Genomic DNA, 23,016 nt, shown 5'->3' on the forward strand with positions numbered 1-23,016 from the left:
TTCCAAGGTATCTTATATGCAGCAATTTTGATATAATATGTTAGCAGTACACAATTCATTTTATAATAGACATAATTTACATTTTCAAGCTCGGTAATTAATAGTCATTTTTTTTTTTTTTTTGGATGGCACATGTTTTCAAATCTCTCCCATGGGTTTTTGAAAGATGTTAAAATTAAAATTGTGGTTTCTAAATAAAATAATTGCCTAATTTTAATCTAGGAGGATACATATTTTTTGTCTTTATAACAAAAAACAATTACCTGTTCTTTTAATCTTTTAAAATGTTATCACTGTTTCAACTAATTAATGAGGTAGCATGCAGAATGAGCAGCTAATGGTAATGGGAGGGGAGAGAATTTTTCAATTTTATTTCTATTATTTGTTTAATCTTATTCATTTTATTTTAATGAAACGAAATGACAACCTTTTCTGGAATTAGATGCTAAATATATCAAAACCCAAAGATTTTCAGTTTTTTTTTTTTTTTTTACAGTGATCACCACTTATCAAGGCCCGGAAGCCACTCAGGGATAAGGGTTATTGCAAGTACAGTTTATTTATATAGACGATCTTTAATGTCATTCTCTCAAATAACTATGCAAGTAAGCGATCTAAGTTTTGATATGAGTATTTATTATACTAATATACAGCTTTCCAGGGCCTAGCCAAGTTTATTTTCAAAGATAAGCGAAAAATTGACTGACCCTAATATAGAGCTCACATGTAGAAATGTTCCAAGGTAATGTGTATTTTAAGTCATTACACAAAACAATCATATATATATATTGTTATAACTCTGTTAAAAGGGTTACAAATAAAATAGAACACATAAAGAGAGTAGAAAAATATATTAACAAGAACATACAAAAGTGAGGGTTGTATTTCTAGCTGAGGAACAATCTAATTTGGTCTACTGGATATTGACTTCCCATGTGATTTGAGAAGATCAGAATGGCTTTCTTTCATACCAAATGACTGTTCTCCATATTATTGATTGATAGAACATTTTCCTGTTCTTTGAGCTTTAGCAGTTGATCAAGAAGAATTGGAAGCCTTTTTTAAATATTTATGAAATGATTTGATAAAAAGCCAAACTCCTTTCTTCCAATGACCTCAATATTTTTTGTTAATTTCTAAGGGTTTCGATTTTAATAAGTCAACATAAAAATTTCTAGTTTTCCGTAAATGTTTTTCTTTATCTTTTCTTAAGTCATTTCTTTGATTTACATTTAACTGCAAACTTCCCTAAAATAAATGTGACTTTTTGGTCTTTTTGATTAACATTCTTAAGAGCAGGAATACCTTCCTCACCTAACTTTAAGGTTTCCTTTAGTTTAGTATTTTTCAAAGGTTTTATATGAAACCATTGGAAGGCATTACCTTGCCAGTAGAATTTTTCTTTTAACTTTGAAATTTTGACTTGCTGTGATTTTACCATTTTTTGGAAAATGGATACCATTTGGTTGCTGATATTTTCCCCTTTGCTTTGGATTCCTAAAGCTGATTTAGTTGAGTGTTAAGAGAATTTGGGTCAGAAGATTTAGACTGAGTCTTAATTTTCATTCTGTTTGGTCTTTTTGTTTTTATGAAACTGATTCTACTCTTTTACAGAATGTGAATATTGGCAGGTCTCATAAATTAAATTAATCCATCCAGTCTGAACAAAAAAGATCATGGTATTTCTTAGAATATAGATTTCTAACTTTAGTTTTTCCCAAAATAGTGTAACCTTGGTCAAAAATTCTCCCTCAGAATTATTTTATGTGCAATTAATGGCCTTGCTGTTTTGTTGGATCTCAACATTGTGGGTTTGTTCAATTTTTTCCATGTATTTAAATTTAATATCAAAAGGTCTGAAGCTGAGTCTAATTGCATTTTAATTTCTTTATCTAGAATTTTTACTATCACATATTTGTGTAAACCTTTACTCTTTTTAGTTCCTATTAAACACACCGGGGTTTTATTTTTAATTTTATTCCTGCAATGGGAACTTTTGTGACCTATTTTTTTTTACATGCCAAACATTTTTTGACAAATATGAGCAGTCTCTTACCCAATGCAGGTTTCCACATCGATTACAAGGGGACGGAATTTTCCTTTCTGAAAATTCTTTTTTAGATGTGAGCAGATATGTGTGGCCATTTGTCCTAGCCTGTGTTTTATTTGTTAGTATTTTTTATATGGCTACCTTTTATATATGTCATGCCAGATTTGGTATTTTTCAAGTGTTTTTTTAATCATTTCTATTTTCTCACAGTCTTCTGTTCAGTCTCTAATTTTGTTAAAACACGCCCTCTAATTTCAGCATCTCTATCTGATGTAAGTCCTTGTGTAAATACTAGACATTTAAAATTGTCCGTACTGAGATCTGATAGTTTAAATTCATTGCAGTGTTTATTAATCTTATGAAGTCAACTTTATCGTTTTTACCAGATTCAAACATTTCCATCATTTATGGAATAAAGAGACTTTTGGGCTAAACAGTTCATTAAGAAGTTCCACCATATCATCAAAAGATAGCTCTAGTTTTTCATGGAAAAAAAATCCACAAAGTCTCCAATTTACATAATAGCAAACAAACTTTTTAATGGTTGGACCAATGCTAAGAGTCTATACTAAAGAAGTCCTCGTATTTGCTGTAGTAAGCTGAAAATGATTTATCTTTTGATGCATATCAGAAGTTGTCAATCGCATTCTATATTGAGTCTTGTGAAAATGCAGTATTATTTTCAGTTAATGCATTATTTTTTATGACTTGATGTAATCAAATCAAACTGGACCCTTGTCAGCATTCGACCACCATTATAATCTCCGATCTATTCAGTCCGGTTCTCCAAACTTGACTCGCCGCTATCTTGATTTCAGATATTTTATTACATCATTTTAGCATGTAGATTTTGATATGCAAATTACTGCATGTGAAACTACATCTCCCCCTGATCCTTAAAGATCACCTCAGCCACTCTGTCCCCTGCTAGTCTCTACCCTAGCCAATCGGTTCCCTGCTAGTCTCTACCCTATCCACTCGGACCCCTACTAGTCTATCCTAGCTAGTCCTCATTAACCGGCTAAGCATACCAAATTTCTCATTTGAAAACGATTTTTTTTTTCAAAAATAAAAAAAAAATCTGACTCGAATTGTACTTTAATTAAAATAGTTCTTGTTTAAAAACCACAATTTTTTTTTCAAATACAACCGAATTTCAGAGTCTATAACTCAAATTGCCATTCAAACTTCTTTAAAACAATGAATTTTGAAAGTTTGACTGGCATCTGCATATAAAAATTCTCCATAGCCCGACAAAATATCACCACATGCAAGCTTTGAATGCTTATTTAACTTCTCCATAGCATCAAATTTTCGCAAAGTCTGTTTTTTTAATACGTATATAAATTATACACGGCATGACAAATTTTCACTTTGACTTTCAAATGCGCATTTAACAATCAAACAAATAATCGTATATTAACAAAAAATCGTTTAACTTCTGCCCAAAGTGTATTGAAATATTTAAAACATGTTACATTTAAACGCTATTGAACATTTAATGTTTTTATGAAAATAGCTACCAATTAAGTGTTTAAATAAATATGCGCATATTTTAAATTATCCATAGCATGGCAAATTTTTTCGTTGACTTCTGAATGTGCCTCCAGCATTTTATCAAATCATATTCCAACACGTTCACTTCACGAGTCACGATGACAATTAAAAAAGCAAATCCAATGAATCCTACCGGGAGTTTTTAAAATTCAACATCAATTCTGTAGACACTCAATTTTTTTAAAGGTTGACGTGACTTATTTCAATCTTTCTTCTTCTTGACACCTCCAAACCTCAACATGACTCATTCAATCTTTCTCCTTTTTCAATGCCTTCAACTTTAAAAATTCAATGTGTACCCATTCTCTCGACACTTTTAATTTTTTAAGTTCTACATGAATCATTTAAACCTTTATATTTCTCTGCCTCTTACTTAAAAGCTGATGCGTATCATATAATATTCCCATTCTCTCGACATTTTCAGTTTTCAAAGTTCTTCACCAAAATAGCTTGTAATCAAATCCAACTGGACTCTTCTCAGCATTTGACCGCTATTATAATTCCCAATCCATTCAGTCTGATTCTCCAAACATGACTTGCCACTATCTTGATTTCAGGTCTTTTTTACGTCATTTTGGCGTATAGATTTTGATATGCAAATTACTGCATATCAAATTACACTTGAGCAGGTAACTTCTCCATATGCTGTTGAATTTCATATAGATGGACCTGTAGTTTTATTAGTAGTTCTTGTAGCTCTTGTTGAATTCGCAATTTCCCTAGTTGTTCTATAGCTGCCTGGAGCGCTTCTATACTTGTATGATTGATAACAATTCTTTTTTATGTAAACCGTGTTCAGTTTAACAAAGTTTTATTCTTTTTAGACTAAGAGGTGTGGAAACTGATTTCATACCAGTTCTGCATTAAAAACATGTTAGCTGTACTTACAGTTGTAATGTCCTGTTTTAATTTATAATCCCTTGGAAAAAGTTTTTTCATAGGAGAGAAAAATATGTATGTGTCACAGAATTGTTCTGAAATATTTAACAGCAATGACAAAAAAGCATGAAAATCTGTATCTCTTTTTTTCAGTGCCAACTGCTTACTGTTACTTTAACTGTGGTGAACGAACATAGGGGGTTATATCTATTTAGTGATAAAATAGTTTATAATTGTTTTAATTCTAATAAAACTTTGATTAAAAATAGAAAACGTTATTGGAATGAATTTTATATATAAAAATATTTAACCTATTAAGTTTGCATGTAGAACAAGCAAATTTTAAAACCCCTGTCATAAAAGATATTAGAAACCAAATGTACAATTGATGTATCATTCTTTGTAAAATACAATGTCCCAAATATTTGATATTTATACAACATTTATTTAACATTTTAGGTGAGCTGTGGAAGCATTTATTTTTTTCTGTATGCACTATACTACAGTTGACCGAAGCTTAAATTGTTAATATAATTAAAAACCTTTGTACTAATAACATCTTTTCTTTATTTGCAGATTCAAATAATTATGGAAAAACGCATTTTTTAAATTCTACAAGTAAAAACTAAAGACAAGACTAGTCAGTGCTTTTATATAATTGAAATTAAGAGTATTGCGCAAAAAATTGTTTCACACGACATGGAAGTTGACACAGGAGAGGAAAGCTTTTTGTGTCAAGTGTGTGGTTTTACCTTTTCAAAAGAATTGGATTTACAAAAGCACATGTGCATACACAATGAAGATAATTCCCAGAAATCTAATTTGAAAAAAAGCATGTCCTCAGGACAGAAAACATTTTCCTGTACATTTTGTGAATCTTCCTTTTCAGCAAAGTGCAATCTGAGAAGGCATGAACTAACACATACAGGGGAAAAACTATATTCTTGTGAAATATGTGAATCATCATTTTCACAGAAATCAACTTTGAAACGACACATGCATATACACACAGGAGAGAAAGCATTTTCCTGTGAAATATGCGGATCTTCGTTTTCTCAAAAATCAAACTTAAAAGTGCACTTGCATATGCACTCAGGGGAGAAACCATTTTCCTGTGAAATATGTGGATCTTCATTTTCACTGCAATCAATTTTGAAAGTACACATGCATACACACACTGGAGACAAACCATTTTCATGTGAAGTATGTGGCTCTTCATTTTCACAACAATCACATTTAAAAGGACACATGCGTGTACATACGGGGGAGAAACCATTTTCCTGTGAAGTATGTGGCTCTTCATTCGCTCAGAAATCACATTTAAAAGGACACATGCGTATTCACACGGGGGAGAAACCATTCTCATGTGAAATATGTGGAGCTTCATTTTCTCACAAGTTATCTTTGAAAGGACACATGCATGTACACACTGGGCAGAAACCATTTTCCTGTGAAGTATGTGGCTCTTCATTTTCTCAACAATCACATTTGAAAGACCACATTCGTATACACACTGGGGAGAAACCATTTTACTGTGAAATATGTGGATCTTCATTTTCTCACAAATTATCTTTGAAAGTACACATGCATACACACACTGGAGAAGTGGGAGATTTCCATTTGATGAGGAAAGACTTATTGTAGCCGGGCAAGATCAGGGTTTACAAATGGATTCAGAAAAATGTCTGGCCTACAAACAAATCACCAGTGTAGGTATTGCCACTCAGTGATTGAAAGCACAAGCCATCTAATGTCTGCATGCCCAATCTTATTGGCAGATGGCCATTACACTGCTCGTCACAACAAAGTATGCAAGTACCTCCATTGGAAGATCTGTGGAGAGATGCAACTTGACAGATCGCCAAACATCTGGGAACATGAACCATCACCAATGACATCAAACAGAAATGTGACCGTGTTCTATGACAAAGACATACAGGCGGGCAGATACATAAAAGACAAGGCGATCAAACCAGATATTGTTATATGGAACAAGCCTGAAAGAACTGCAATCATTATCGATTTCACAGTCCCAAATGATTTCGGCCTTAACAGAGCTGAACGGTAAAAGATAACAAAATATCAGGACTAAAAAATGATCTAAAAATGACATGGTCTCTGAAAGAAATAAACATTATACCGGTTGTGATAGGTGCAACTGGCTTAATAAAAAAGAATCTTCAGAAATACTTAGAAGCAATCCCCGGAAGACCAAGCTGTAACGAAATACAGATAGCAGCCACGAAGGAAACAGTATCTATTCTTAAAAGAGCCCTCGGATATAAATTTAAATCATAACAGAATCAATTGTTAGCTCCAGGAGGTAGCCCCTTGATCTCTTAAAACTTACTGAAGTAAAAAAAATAAAAAAAGAAGAGCTGAACGGGAAAAGATAACAAAATATCAGAAGCTAAAGGATGATTTTAAAATGACATGGTCACTTAAAGAAACCAACATTAAACTAGTTGTGATAAGAAATACTTGAAAACAATCCCTGGTTGTCCAAGCTAACATGAAATACAAACAGCACCAAAAAAAGGGAACAGCATCTATTCTTAAAAGAACCCTCAGATAGGAATTCAAATCAAAATGAAATCAAGTGTTAGCTCCAGGACAGACGTCTTAAAAATAACCAAAGTAAAATAAAAAAAGCGACAAACCATTTTCCTGAGAAATATGTGCCTCTTCATGTTCTCAACAATCAGATTTGAAAAGATGCATGAATACACTGGGCTTACAAATGAATTGTAAAAATGACTGGCCTACAAACAAATGCTTAGTGTAGGTTTTGCCACTCAGCGATTGAAAATCCAAGCCACCTAATGTCAAGATGCCAAACCCTATTGGCAGATGACCTTTACACTGCCCACAACAACAAAGTATGTAAATACCTCCATTGGAAGATCTGTGGAGAGATGCAGCTCGACAGATCGTTGGACATACGGGAATATGAACCAGCACTAATAACATCAGCTAACATTTACATCTGTGTTGACTTCAATGTCCACAATGTGGAATGGTTGACCCACTCAAATAAGACAGATGATGAGGGGAGGTTCTGTCATGATTTCTCCATTGCTTATGACCTCACTCAGATTGTTCACGAACCCATCTGTGTGCCCGATACTAATGGTCAGCATGACAGCCTTCTAGACCTTTTTCTCACAACTTACCCTGAGCTATGTTCGTGTTACATTCTATCTCCTCTGGGATCTTCCGACCACTCAGTTGTATCAGTTAAGATAAAAATGAAATGTAATAAGTCTTCAGACATACCTATCCACCGTACTGTGTAATAAGTCTTCAGATATACCTATCCACCGTACTCTGTAGCTGACTGGGATAGCTTCCATACATTTATATCAGATCTACCTCTGCGTTCCATGTTTAAAAACGATTTGTCCTCTATAGTATCAGACCTGACGGAATGGCTAATTGTAGGTATAGACCGATTCATACCATCCAAAACATTCCAGCAAAAACCTAACAGCCAGCCATGGTTCTCCCCAGAATGTGCTTCCGCCATCGTGCACAGAAATCACCTTTTCCATAGCTACCAACATAATAGATGTACTGAGACTAAAGCTGCTTTCAGGACTGCCAGCAACCACTGTAAAAGAGTAATAAAAAATGCAAGAGAGTTATATGCTCCATCTGTTAAATCTAAAGTAGCTGAGCAGCAGCTTGGTTCCCACCAGTTTTGGCAAATAGCAAACAGGATCCTAAACAGAAGCATGTTTTCTATCCCAACCATCATCAATGGACCTGAGGTAATCTCGTCAGCATCAGACAAAGCCAAACTCTTTGTCAAGAACTTTGCAGCTAATTCTACCCTTTGCGACCAAGACCGCCAACCCCCAATATTTCCTCCTGTATCAGAAAACACGCTATGTGGTATACGTATATCTGTACGTGATGTTGCCAAGCTAATCAAAAACCTTGATTCGAGTAAAGCAACTGGCCCTGATGGTATTCCAATTATAGTACTCAAAAAACTTCAACCTGAACTAGCGCCCATACTTACAAAACTGTTTAAACGTTGTCTTAAGGAGAATAGTTTCCCATCTCCCTGGAAAATCTCATCAGTATGCCCTGTATTTAAGAATTCAGGTGATCGCTCATCCCCCTCTCAGTACAGGCCAATAAGTCTCCTATGCATCATGAGTAAGTTGCTGGAATCTGTGTTAAATAGAGAAATAATCAACCATCTAAGCAAAAATCACCTTCTTAGTGACACAATATGGTTTCCATTCTGCTAGATCTACAGCAAATGTGCTTACAGTAATATCATTTTTTTTTAAATTTTTTATTACATTTTCACCCCAAACAAAGCACATTGCCACTTTGGTATAGAGGGCTACTATCAGAGGAAACAACTATTGGGGTACTATGTAGGCATTTAGGCAGCAAGATGTTGGTTCACATTGCACTTGAACTTTTGCATGTCAGTACAGTTGGGGAGACAGTGACCTGGAATGGAGTGAATTGCTCGACAGAGGCAACCTTTCTAGGGCAATTGCTTTTGACATATCAAAGGCCGTTGATAAGGTATGGCATAAAGATTTACTTCATAAGATCTCCAGCTATGGTATAGCTGGAAATGTCTTCTCAATTATTAAATCATTTCTCTCTGATAGGTTCATAAGAATAGTAGTTGATGGGCAGAAATCAGAAGCTCACAGTATTAATGCTGAAGTCCCTCAGGGGTCCATCCTGGGCTCAACTCTCTTCCTGCGTATGTATGTGGTCAGATGCCTTTCCGGGGATAAGGCAGGTTTCAACAATAATTCACAGGAGAACAGTTTATGTCAGAGACGAGACGTCGAAGTGTAGCGAGTTGTTAGACGAACTCGACTCTTCATATGAAGAGGGTATTTAAGGTAAACAAGGAGGTCACGTGATGTGACGGAGTCCTTTTATTTCTTTCTTTCCTCTTCCTCTGTGTTGTACGGGTATGATCCGAATTTACGCACTTGTTTGAGCTAATTTATAATATATAATTTTCTTCCAAGAACTTCGGACGTCTTCGGATCCATGACGGACGACGCGTATAAGTAATTTCCTCGGGAGTTACTTCCAGGGGGGTTTCTTCGGTTGGATCTTTATGGTCTATACTGTCATCTTGTGTGTTTTCTGTGTCACTGTGCTTGGAAGAGTTCGATTGTTCATCTATTGATGATTCGGATTCGACATGTATGGGACTATCTATTTCGTATTCACTTTCGGTATTGTTTTGATCAATGGTGTGGTAGTTAGGGTGTTGTTCAACTTGGATAATGTCAGACTTCTTCACTTTATATCTTTTTCCCCGAAATTGTTTATCTGTAAACTTTTGTACAGTACAATACTGATCTTCAACTTCCATCACCATATATTTGTTGCGAGCATTGGTTTTAACTCTATCTTGGTATAGATAGACGATCTCTCCAACTTTAGTATCGGTTTTTATTTCGGTAGTTCTGCCTTGGCCCTTATATTTAGCTGAGGATTCATGTCTTTTTAATCTATTTCGGTGTTTCTCTTAAATCAGGCTTTTGTATTCTATTGGTAGTTTTTCTCCTGTGAATTGGTCTCTCATTGTCCAAATTTCTAGTGAAGAGTAGCCATTTTCTCTGAATCTGCTGTTCATATTGGAAATTATTATGGCCAATTCAGTGTCTGTTATTTTGCCACCATTTGGTTTCAATTTGCATAGTTCTGTATGGAATTCTGATATTGAACGTTCACTAATAGGGTTTTTGTTAATGTTCTTTATTTCTCCAAACCTCTATTTTAATATGGAACGATTCCAGTGAACTATCGGTGAGTAGGGCTTGAAATCCCGAAGCGCCATCGACCCTGATTTTTACTTCATCTCCTGACGGGGGACGGAATCTTGATATGGTCGTGATTAGGCCATCCTTAAGAGATTGACTGCTCTCCGATAGTAATAATGTTGCCTGTGTCAAGGAAGAAACATTTTCTCGAACTAATAATATCAGTTGTCCTTCACGTTTGATGACATCACTAGCGTACCAGCTCCCAATTTTGTCAGGTGGTTTTGTTGACGATTGATTTTTGAACTGACTTGGTACCTGCTTTAGTGATATGCAAGTGTGGCAACTATCTACGGTGCGATTGATGGCTTTATCTGTATCCAGTGCATAGAATCCCATATTAAAGATTTGTTTTAACTGATGTTTACTGGCATGTATGGGATAGGACAGTGACCAGCTAGTATGTCTTTTACGGTGACTTCTCTAACCACGGATTCCTCTAGGACACTGATGAATTTACAGATTTGGCATTTTCCTTCGCAATGGATAGGATTTCGGCTGGCGTAATCCGATATATTATTTTTACCTGGTAAATGGGATAATTTGACAGGATATCGAGATATGACACTGAGGAACGTCGTGACTCTGGAGCTTGCGGAGAATGCGCCGCGTTGGAGTTTTTCATATGCTTGTACACAGGGTCGGCTATCCGTGAGTACTTCGGTGATGTTTTCTGATTGAATTATATATGGGCTGAAGTGTTTGATAGCCGACGCTATGCCCAGAGCTTCCAACTCACAAGCTAGCCAACCTGCTTGGTTGGATGTTTTACGAGCGTTGAATAGACCTGCGAGGTGGGGTTTGTTTCCTCTTAATACGAAAAGGGATGCCGCTAAGCCGGCAGAGGTTGTAGCTGCGTCCGTGATTATCTGTAGTTGGTCCTCTCTTCTAGGTAAGGTTAGGATTTTGGCTTGTTTAAGGTGTTCTTTGGCTTTGAGGAATGTGTCTTCCAGATCTGATGTCCATTTGATTCTGTCGTTTGACGAGCCCATTGCGCAGACTTTATCTAGAGGTGCTAAAAAATCTGAATGTTTAGGTATAACTTTACTTAGGAATTTGTAAGATCCTATGAATGATCTCATTTCTTTGATGGTTTCAGGGAGATTGCAGGCAGCCAAGGTATTTAGACGATGACTTGTAGCTTTGAGGGTTCCATTGGTCCATCGCCAACCCAGAATTTCTGTCGATGTTGGACAGCAAACCGTTTTAGATGGGAATAACTTCAAGTTATTCTTATGTAGTGTTTGTAATACTTCTTCCCATACGTTGTTAAGTTCCCGGGGTGTGTTGGCCCCGACATATAGGTCATCAGCCAATTTTACCACCGATCCTTTTATCATTAGATCGCCTAGGACTTTGGACATTAATTGTTCTAAAGCTGATTCAGAGCCTGGAAGACCCATCACCGCTCTGGTATAAACATATACACCACGGAATGGTGTACAGATGCCGACATATTTCATTGATGATTTGGCCAAGGGTATTTGAAAGTGAAACAAAAATGTAGTAGGCAAAACAAAAAAAAATAAATAAATGTTCTGTCAGCAACAGTACAACTTCAAAATAGTCAATATCGCCCACCTCCAGAAGAGAGGGAATTCCTGTCCGTGATAACCGTGGTAAAAGAAGACACACTCCAATCGCCAGAAACACCCACACACACAGTTTGCAGGACACTGCCGACTCGTCTCTAGCCTCCTGCTTTTATAGTGGCCGGGAATTATCCATTTGCATAATCACATGAGACAGAAACGTGATTTTCCGAGAGTTGCATGGGGTAAATGCTAATAAAAACCCCCGGACGCCATCTTGGAATTCTCTTTTTCCCCCCAACTGGTGACACAACAGACGTACCCGAGGTAAGCTCTTTTTCCCCTCATTTTAGTTATTGCTACTTCTGCTACACTCCCCCCTGATCTCATGATCACAAATGGGGCAGGGGGGCAGTCGTCTCTGTCTGGTACTTCTCCGAAGAACCGGAGGCAGCACTTCCTCCCTGCCATCCTCCTCATCGCCATTATTGCCACCAGTCTGCTCCATAGGCAGTGTTTCACAATCAAGGCAGGGGGGCAGTATTCGTTTCTGTCGGGTACTCCTTCGTAGAGGCAAGACGGGTGGTCCTTCCTCCGCTTCTTCAGTATGTACATTATATGGCTCAAAATCCTCTTCGTCGTCCTGCATCATACTCTCTGTCTTTTCAGAAGACATCATACTGTCTGAGTCTCCCTCTTCCTCCGATGTAACAACATAATGGCGAGGGCGCAAATCCTTCACGTGACGAGGCACACCGTCCACCAAAATCGACTGAGGGCTGATCCTTGCCGAACCTCGTGGTACATCGATTTTGCGGTCTTCTGACCCATACGCGATCTCCAACCTGGTAAAAGCAGTTCTTGGGACCTGGGGACGCAGTTGCGAGATTGGTCTCCTTTACTCGAACTTCGTATTGATAAATCCTGTTGGCAGGCGCAGTGGAGGGAGATGTGTCGTCTCTTGGTGTGATGTTATACCAGTAGACAGCCTCCTGTATGGGACAACACATTCTAGCCGCTATTCGTTTCACTGTACGATGACATCGCTCCGCTATGCCATTCCCGGCTGGAGCATATGCACAACGGAATCGCAAGTGAACTCCCCATTTACATGCAAATGCTTGGAACATATTGCTGCAGAAAGCTGTGTCATTGTCTAAAAGGAGTTCATGCGGCGTGCCACGCTCGAGGAACACTGCCTCCAACTGATGAATCACGCTTGCCGAGTCCTGCCTTGCCAATTTCCTCCAAATGGAGAAACGCGATGGACCACAGTCTGTTAAAGTTAAAAAATGGAAGGTGCCATAATGCGTGATATCCATTCCAATTCTCTGCCAATTCTCGTTAACTTCCAGCTTTCCCTTTTCCCACCTGACTGGCGCTGGGTCAATGGACTGACATTCCTCGCATTTCTGTATGACCGTTCTGACAGTTGCTTTTGTCGTGGTTGGACATCTTCTCCTGACAAAGTAGGTAGTGCGTCGCACCCCCGGATGTCCACTATCTTTGTGAATAGCCATGATTTGACTCTCATCCAGCTCGTCTGTGTGGACCGCGCCTATCACTGGGTCAAGACCGTTTTTCTTTTTCATTGCCTCAAACCACCGCTGTGGCACTCGTGTCAGTCGGTCAGCAATGTTTCGTGCTGATGGAACCAGCGTCACATCCACTGTCAGCCCGTACTCTTTCACGAGCTCCTTAAGAGTGCTTAATCGCCTCCTAATAAGCATCTCGCTTGCTGCTTTGGTGCGTACTCGCGCCTTTCCAGTTAGCGTGTCCGAGACCCAATGGTATACGCAAACAGAATCTGTCTTTATGTGTAGCACCTTGCTCTGCCACTGGAGAGCCAAATTGATGCCTTTCAATACGGCATCCAGTTCAGCCAAGTTGATATGTTGAGAGTCATCTTCAGGTCGCAGCCAACATGCATCTTCCAGCACAGTTTCACACATCTCCAAGGCTGCCCCAATTGCTAGGGAGCTAGCATTGACCCATACATTCAGCTCTTTGCCGTCCACACACCAATTTCCCTGTGCCGGATCGTTCTGCTGTGCAGATTTTAAGGTTTCAAACATCATACGATGTAGTACGGCGTCCTTTGCTTCATCATCCCAGCCCTTCGTTACCGAACTTACTCTCCTTCTGAGTATTCCACAAGCCACACGAAGCCAATCACACACCGGAAAGTGCCCGACAAGTCGACCACACAGAGAAAAGATTGTTCGTCGCGTAACAATACTGGGAGCCTCCGGAATTGCATTTCCTCGCTTCCACCGCAGTTCATTGCGTTCCATCCTGACTGCCAATCCCAGCACCCGTGCACCGTCCTTCAACTGCTCCGGGTTCTTGCACTCCAACCCGAACTGTGCGAGGTGTTCTCTCACACGGGTCGCGGGCACCATGTCTTCATTGACAAAAATGTCATCAATGTAAGCAGATGCTGCGCGGCTTATAACTTCTTCCTGAGATAGTACTTCGCTGACAATTGCTCTCATTATCAAGGGAGCCACATTCAAACCAAACCCCAGACGGGTCAGACAGTATTTTTTCCCATCGATTTCCACAGTCTGGTATGGCCACAGTGTCTCATGGACCCGGACTTGTAGGTATGCTCTTCTGAGGTCCAGTAGAGACACGTTAGCACCTTTTTGTCTCCACTCACGCAGCTTAGCCGCACAAACATCTGCGTTGGCCGTAAATGCGTCTACGTAATGATTTAGCTCCCGGTAGTCCATTACCGGGCGCACTTTGGCTTTGTTCTGCTGTATCACAGCCATCAGGGGAATTAGACCTTTGGGGGGTCCCAATTTATCCTCTGGGTATGGCACGAGCCAACCATTATCTATCCAGGTGTGGAGCTCCTGCGTGTATTCTTCACGAATTTCTGCTGGCACTGGGTACTCTGACACTCGATTATGCAGCCTTTCAGGGGGGTGGTCCACAGACCATTTCCACGATGCGGTCCACGTTCGGTTTTGATGGTCAAAGGTAGCAGTGAAATCTGGTTCATCGATAGAAATGGCTGCGCATTTAATACTTTTCCTGGCGCCCAGCCGCACTGATCCTGTAGGCTTGACAACGACACCTCCTAGAGCTTTTATGGCGTCGATCCCTAGAAGCAAGTCAAATCCCAGTGGCTTGCCATGCACCACCAACACATCGACTCTGGCAGACACACCTTCATCAGTGGATACAGAGACCGTTCCAACACCGCAGCACGCATGGGACATTCCACCAATTGTGTTGACATTTACGTTTGTTTTTCTCCAAGACCGGCACCGGTCTGCATGTAAAATTGTCCTGGAGCATCCTGTATCAATAAGCGCCAAACATCGCGCCCCGTCAACATGGATGCTTATCACCGGGAGCGTCGTGTTCACATCTTGGTTGGGAAGGAGACTGGCGCTTATGCGTCCTCCCCTTGCTCGTTTCCCGAGCAGTTCCGAGCCCAGTGTCCACTCTCACCGCAACGGTAACACCGTGTTCCACGTTTTCGACAGTCCCTTGCAAGGTGGCCTTTAACATTGCATTTGAAACAGGTCACGTTAACAGGATTATTCTGGGCCCTGTTGTTGGGTGAGCGTGTGGCCGCAACCACATCCTGATTTTGTTTGCCAGTCGTCGTCAAAATTCTCGCTCTTGACATTAGCTCCCCCATGGTCAGGGCTTTGATGTTCGGCACCTGTTGAAGAGCAATTGAGATGGTGTCAGGGAATCCAGTGACAAAAATTAATTTTGTGAGTCTCTCTGAGCTTTCTCCTGTGAATCCGGCCAATCCAACCAACTGCCTGATCTTGTTGGCGTACACATCCACACGTTCACCAGCCCATCTAACCATGGTTATTTTTCTATATGCTGCAAACGCGTCATCAGTAAATGCCTCCTTTAATCGAGCCTCAATCTGGTCTATTTTCTTTTGATCGTCCTCCTCCATTTCCATGTAGAGGGTCAGCGCATCACCTTCCAGGTATAAAGGTAGCAGACTCGCTACGTCATCCACCTGCTGAAGTTGTGCGACAAGTCTCACTTTTTTCAGCCACGCTACAACGTCTCCCTCGCCAGAGAACAGCTTGATAATATCACTGCTTATCCGCACCTTTGCCATATTCGGGCCGAAATAGCTTGAAACAAAAATGTAGTAGGCAAAACAAAAAAAAATAAATAAATGTTCTGTCAGCAACAGTACAACTTCAAAATAGTCAATATCGCCCACCTCCAGAAGAGAGGGAATTCCTGTCCGTGATAACCGTGGTAAAAGAAGACACACTCCAATCGCCAGAAACACCCACACACACAGTTTGCAGGACACTGCCGACTCGTCTCTAGCCTCCTGCTTTTATAGTGGCCGGGAATTATCCATTTGCATAATCACATGAGACAGAAACGTGATTTTCCGAGAGTTGCATGGGGTAAATGCTAATAAAAACCCCCGGACGCCATCTTGGAATTCTCTTTTTCCCCCCAACTGGTGACACAACAGACGTACCCGAGGTAAGCTCTTTTTCCCCTCATTTTAGTTATTGCTACTTCTGCTACAGAAAGTATGCTTGACTTAAGTCAGTTTTAATTAAGAATTTAAACTGAGCAATATGTCTTATGATGTCATCTACTTTGGGCATGAAAGCAGGTTGTGGTTTGGTGTACTGGTTCAGTTCAGTGAATGCAGTCACTAACCGAAAGCCTCCTGAAGGTTTGGTAACAAGGAATGAAGGGTTTACATATTCCGCTGTGATGTTTATGTCTTGTGGGCGTACGAAGACACCTTGTTCGTATAGTTCATCAATCTTGGTTTGGAGTCGCTCTAGATTTGTCCGGTTATATAATGGAATGCGTCCCTTTCTTTGTGGTGGTAGAGATACGGCAACATTAATCCTGTGTTGGAAATTTCCTGATCTTCCATTGTAGCATCCGATTACCGGTGAAAATACCTGATTATATTTCTTATTTGTCGTGAAGAAGATGGTCTTTTCTTCCTGGCTAAGGATGTTCGAGGGGTCCACAGAAATTTCTGCTGACCTGTCCGTTTGTTTGGAATCATTGGTAAGAATTATTGGAGTCGGTTTCAAAGTATCACTGGATAGTGATAATTGGGTCGTGTGGCGTATCTGACATACTTGCTCATGGCGTTTGATGAGTATGGGTATGGTGGACTTGTTGGTGAGCGTTATTATATCATGATCCGGTTTCACTAGCTCACATTGGATCCATTCATTCTGGTTGTTATTGCATCTAGGTTTTACTGAAACTATTTTATCCTGGTATTCAGGTGGTATCGATAAGGCAACGCTGGAACCAGGTAGTAGGCAGGTCTGTCGTGGGACGCGCAATATAGTTGCTGCTTTAACATTAGCGTGTCTTTTTATATTGAGGTATTTGAAATCACAGCAATCACCGAGGTAAACGTGGTTGGTGTTTGCGCGAAGGTAAACGTCATTCCTGTCCATAAATGGCATGCCACCCAGAATGGCACAGTTCAGGTCCTTAACTACAAGTCCGTCGAAGCGAAAGCAGTGGGCTTGATTTGTGATTGGACACCTTCTCGAAACATTGAAGTGTACTTCCCCTTCTATTTCCATGGGGGAGACACCGTCCACCATGTTAGCTTTGTGGATGGTGGGCAGGATATTTAGTTTTAGATGTCTCGCCTCGCTTTTCCTAATTAAATTAGTTTCCGCACCGGTGTCCAGTATAATGATCGAGTTTTCTTTGTTTCTACTTCCATACACGGTGATGATACAATATCTACCTTGTTGATTTTGGGGTTCTGAGGTTGTTTAACTCGGACCATCCTACTGTTGGGTTCGTGGTACTCGAAGTCTTCGTCTTCTTCTTCAGATTCCGATAAGATTTCAATATCAGTAATTTTAGATCGAAGAAATCTTCTATCTGATGTTGGCATAAAAGGGCAGTTTTGGAAGTAGTGAGTCTCTGCACCTGGTCTGTTTGCTGCATCGCAGAGGCAACATTTCGGTCTTTTTGTCAGGCGACCTCTCTGGTTTCCAGATCTTCTACTTCTGTTGATGGAAGAGTATGCTATATTCCCTTCTCTGTCCCCTATTTCTTGCAATAGGGATGGTATAGCATCACTGATCTCCGCCCTAATAGAATATAGAGTGGAGTCCCTTAGAGTGATCGCGAATCTTTGTTTAACAATGGATGGTAGTTCTCGATGGATTGCATCAAGCCAGATCATCACCGTGATGTTCTGTAATGTAGGGGTTAGGCATTCATCGTTTTCTAATTTTGATCCGCAATGTTTAATGGCTGAAGATTTTGTAATCAAGCTGTCTTCCATAAATGAGTAGCATCTTTCCCAGAGAGCCTCTCTTGTTTCATTGGCGCCACATTTAAATTTAAACATGTTCATTATGGTCGTACCGGATTTACGACAATCATAGTATTGACGGAGTCTATCAAAGATTTTGTCAATACTGTGCGCCTCTTCTTTTACGAAGGTACTACTAACAACAGGGGCATGGATGCTTATAAAGCCGAGTAGTACTTTTAGGTTAATGGCTTTTTTTTCCGCCGAGAATCTTTTCCCATTAACCTCTTGTTCATCGGTTATGAAGCCTCTGTGGGGGATGCCACTTGCGACACTGCACCAGGTTTTAAGGTCCTCCAAATAGCGTTCGAATTTATCTTCATTTGAGATATGGTATAATAACTGCTCATACCAGGCTTCGAGCGAGCCTCTTGATTCGTGTTCAGTGAGGATTCTTTGTTTAGTGCTGAAGGCAGACATCCTTTTATTTTAATTTTAATTTAAAAGTTTCCAAATTAATCACCGTGAAATTGAACAAGTTGAAAAAATAGCCGTAGAAAACTTCAATCAAAGAACAGGGTGGAGATTTTTTTTTTTTTTTTTTTACTCACTCAAAGGTGTGTTGTTATAAGAACAACAACATATAATTAAATCGACTATTGTAAAAATTCAATTTCTTTTAGAAAAAATAAACGAAAAATAAAAGTTCAAATTTCTAATAATCTTTGCTGTAATATGAGTGAGAGTAAAAATTGTGTTTTTTTTTTTTTTGTTGTTACTTTCGTCCTTTCAATAGTTTAAAAGTTTAGTAAAGAAAACGTTTGAATTAACAAATGGCATCCGTTATTTTCTATCAATATCTGAAAGAAAATAAAAGTGAAGAAACAGTCTGATTAAATTAATTCTTTAAGCTTTAAGGTAAGATTCGTTCGGCAAGAACATACGTATGTATGTTATGTTACTAATAGAAATGTGATGTTTTTTTTTTTTTTTTTTTTTTTTTTGTAGAAATGTCAAGGGGGGAAAAGTGTAAAAATTCAATTGCTTTTAGAAAAAATAAACGAAAATAAAAGTTCAGATTTCTAATAATCTTTGCTGTAATATGAGTGAGAGTAAAAATTGTTTTTTTTTTTGTTTTTTGTTTTTTGTAGAAAGTCTTACCGTACACCGACCCCTAGTCAATGGGCACTTATTTGCTTCCGTTTGTAAAACGTATTATTGAGGGAGGCTGAATTCTTTTGAATTTTTGGCCGCTGCCACCACGTATGTATGTGGTCAGATGCCTTTCCGGGGATAAGGCAGGTTTCAACAATAATTCACAGGAGAACAGTTTATGTCAGAGACGAGACGTCGAGGTGTAGCGAGTTGTTAGACGAACTCGACTCTTCATATGAAGAGGGTATTTAAGGTAAACAAGGAGGTCACGTGATGTGACGCTGATTTACATTAATGATCTTCCAAATCACATCCTTACATCATTTGTAGATATTTATGCTTATGACACTACTATATATGGTAGCACATCTAAGATTGTAAACGACCAAGTTCTCTCCGATTCTCTCTCCTCTGATCTTGTGCATGTGGTACAATGGGGAAAGGAGTGGCTGGTTACTTTTAATGCATCTAAAACCAAAGTTCTATCTTTACACCATCAACGTTCTGATCCCCATCTGCATCAATTGAAATGAATGGTTCTCGTCTTGGGGAAGCCTCAGCTTTTGATAAGCTTCTGGGCTTGACCTTTACTCCTGATCTGAAATGGAACACGTATATTAAATCTGTTGCCAAGGCCGCTGGAAAAAATGGTCAGATACTTCTATTGATCCAGTAGATATCTTATTGCTGACACAATTCTCTATATCTTGCCAGGTACATCGAAGGATGGAGTACTGTTGCCACATTTGGGCAGGAGCTGCTAGAAAGCACTTGTCCTGTCTTGATAGAGTTCAAAATAGACTTCGTAGCCCCGTAGATGTCCTTTTTTCTTCTCTACAACCTCTATCTCACAGAAGAGATGTTGCGAGTTTGTCTCTATTTTATTGTTATTTTCATGGCAAGTGCTCGACTGAGCTTCAATCTATGGTCCCCCCTTGCCAAACTTTCACAAGAAACACTCGTCTAGCAGAAAACACTATCGATAATTCCCCCCACACTTTATCTGTGCCTAAACGTAAACATAGATTCTATGAAAAAAGCTTCTTTCTTAGAACTGCACGCCTGTGGAACTGTCTTCCGTTTTTCTGCTTTCCAGCTGACTACAATCTGGTTGTCTTCAAGTCCAATATAAACAAGTTCTTAATGAGCTGTTCCACTTAGTTAACAAATTTACCTAATTTCTATTACTAACAATTACTATATTGTTCAATTGACTACTGTACACTCTTAACCCTTATCCTCAAGTGGTCTCTGGGCCTTTGTAAGTGATGATGCCTATGTAAAAAAATAAGAAAAAAAAGGCCATTAAGCCAGACATGGTTGTATGGAACAAGCCTGAAAAAACTGTGCTCATTATTGATGCTACTATCCCAAATGACTATGGCCTTAATAGAGCTGAACGGGAAAAGATAACAAAGTATCAGCACCTCAAGAATGATTTAAAGATGATATGGTCTCTGAAAGAGATAAACATGATACCAGTTGTGATAGAAGCAACTGGCCTAGTGAAAAAAAATCTTAAGAAGTACCTGGAAACAATCCCTAGAAGATCAACCTGTGATGAATTACAGATTGCAGCCCTAAAAGGAACAACATCAATTCTAAAAAGAGTACTCGGGTATAAATCCAAAGCGTAATGAAATAAATTGTTAGCTCCAGGTGAGAGCCTCTTGATCTCTTAAAAAATTACTCAAGTAAAATAAATAGTAAAGGCAGAAACCATTTTCCTGTGAAATATGTGGCTCTCATTTTCTCAACAATCACATTTGAAAGACCACACAATTATACCAGTCATCATAGGAGCAACTGGGCTTATGAAAAAGAACTTTAAAAAGTACATAGCAAGCATACCCGGTGAACCAAGTGCAAGTGAAATACAAACGATTGCACTGAAAGAGACGGCTAGAATCCTGAAAAGATCTCTTGGTTGGACTCACTAAAATAGGGGTAAATGTCAGACATCTGGTTGGATGTCCCATCCTCTAGAAGAAAAAGTTTAAGAAAAATGAAAAAAAAAATCAGTGGCCTGAATTGACTATAAAAAGACATTTGACAATGTGCTTCACTTCTGGATATTGCAGTGCTTGGAGCTGTATAATGCCCATCTATTGTATAGTCTATCTTAATACACTGCTGATCAAAAATTTAAGACCACTTAAAAATCTTTAAAAAGAAACCTTTTTTTAAGGATAGATTTTAAACTCTTCCGACTTAAGGTCACTAATACTACAATCTAAAAGGTTATGGAAACAAAAAGGTACATTCCAAAAATGTTATTTAAAGATTTGCATTATTACTAAATTAGGCTTTTTACACATGATCAAAATTATAAGACTAAGATTTTTAGATTTATGGTAATTCTAATGTTTTTAGTTCAGTTAGAGATTAGCAATCATTGTGTAAAGGTGTTACCATGCCTAAAGCAAGAAAACTCACTGAAGTTGAGCACTCGAATTCTAGGATTCCATAAGCAAAGTTGTCACAGCGAGCGATAGCAACTAAGGTAAATTGCAGTAAAACTGTTATTTGCAACTTTCTAAAGAACACTGAGAATTATGGAAAAGCAAAATCCTTTGGTAAGCCCCCCCTCCCCCCCCCCAAAAAAAATTTCTCCTGCATTGAGTAGAAGAATCAGATGGGTTGTTATGAATAATAGAGAAATTTCTTCTGGTAAATTAAGGCGGTTACAGATGCTGATTGCAGTTCAATAACCATCAGAGAACACAACAAAAAGGCATGGTAAATAAAAAGCGTAAACAAAGTTGATTGCTTCCACGTCACAAAGTGGACCGCTTAAGATTTGGTCATGATTACCAAACCTGGGACATTGAGAAGTGGAAGAAAGTCCTGTTTTTTGATGAGAAAAAATTCAATTTAGATGGTCCAGCGATATTGGCATGACAAAAACATGCCCCTTGAAACTTTTTCCACACATCATAGTGGTAGAGGGCCCATAATGGTATGGGGTGCCTTTTCTTACAGAGGGATGATGGAGCTCCAGGTGGTGCAGGGTCGTCAGACAGCAGCTGGTTATGTTAGCATGCTACAAAAAGCATCTTGATGATTGAGGGTCATCGTTTGTGTCAGTATGGATAGTTATTCCAACAGGATAATGCTGTAATCATCACTGGAAGATGGACCTTGAGCTTTCTACAAGAAAATAGAGTCCATCTCTTGGGGCATCCTGCATGCTCACCGGACTTGAACCCAGTTGAAAATGTTTGGGGGTGGATGACAAGAGAGGTTTATCGAAATGGCAAACAATATTTAAAAAAAAAATGAACTTCGTTAAGTCATCTTCAGTAACTTGAGCAAGATCCCCCGCACCTTAATGGAAACCCTTATATCTAGCATGCCCCAAAGAATTTTCGAAGTCATAAAAAACAGTGGTGGTAGAACTCATTATTAAGTTTGATTGTTGAATGTTTTCATGCACTTTTCATACACTTTTTGTACAATTTAATAGAATTTTTGTCTCTGGTCTTATAATTTTGATCATGTGTAAAAAGCCTAATTTAATAAAAATGTAAATTTTAAAAATAAATCTTTGGAATGTAGCTTTTTGTTTCCATAACCTTTTAGATTGTAGTATTGGTAACCTTAAGTCAGAAGAGTTTAAAATCTATCCTTAAAAAAGTTTTTTTTTAAGTGGTCTTTAATTTTTGATCAGCAGTGTATAAATCTCACCTGTTTAAATGTATGTATATTTGTATGTCTGCCTAAAACTTTCGCCAGAGTTGACGTATTTTCATGAAATCAATA

At 38.8% G+C, this 23,016-nt stretch overlaps 1 protein-coding gene across 2 annotated transcripts in view; it reads left to right on the forward strand.

The window, feature by feature from the left end:
- Positions 1 to 11,836, forward strand: part of LOC145270536 (uncharacterized) — a 31,556-nt gene extending 19,720 nt beyond the window's left edge. For both annotated transcript variants that reach the window (XM_080126185.1, XM_080126190.1), the window contains one exon: positions 5,063 to 11,836. In XM_080126185.1, coding sequence (XP_079982311.1) covers positions 5,186 to 6,130 — 945 coding nt within the window. In that variant the 5' untranslated portion in view covers positions 5,063 to 5,185 and the 3' untranslated portion in view covers positions 6,131 to 11,836. The remainder of the gene's footprint in view (positions 1 to 5,062) is intronic.
- The last annotated feature ends 11,180 nt before the right edge of the window (positions 11,837 to 23,016 follow it).

The sequence above is a fragment of the Euprymna scolopes genome, chromosome 4 (assembly GCF_053919585.1).
Source record: "Euprymna scolopes isolate OS-2025 chromosome 4, ASM5391958v1, whole genome shotgun sequence".
In the NCBI taxonomy this organism is placed as follows: Eukaryota; Metazoa; Mollusca; class Cephalopoda; order Sepiida; family Sepiolidae; genus Euprymna; species Euprymna scolopes.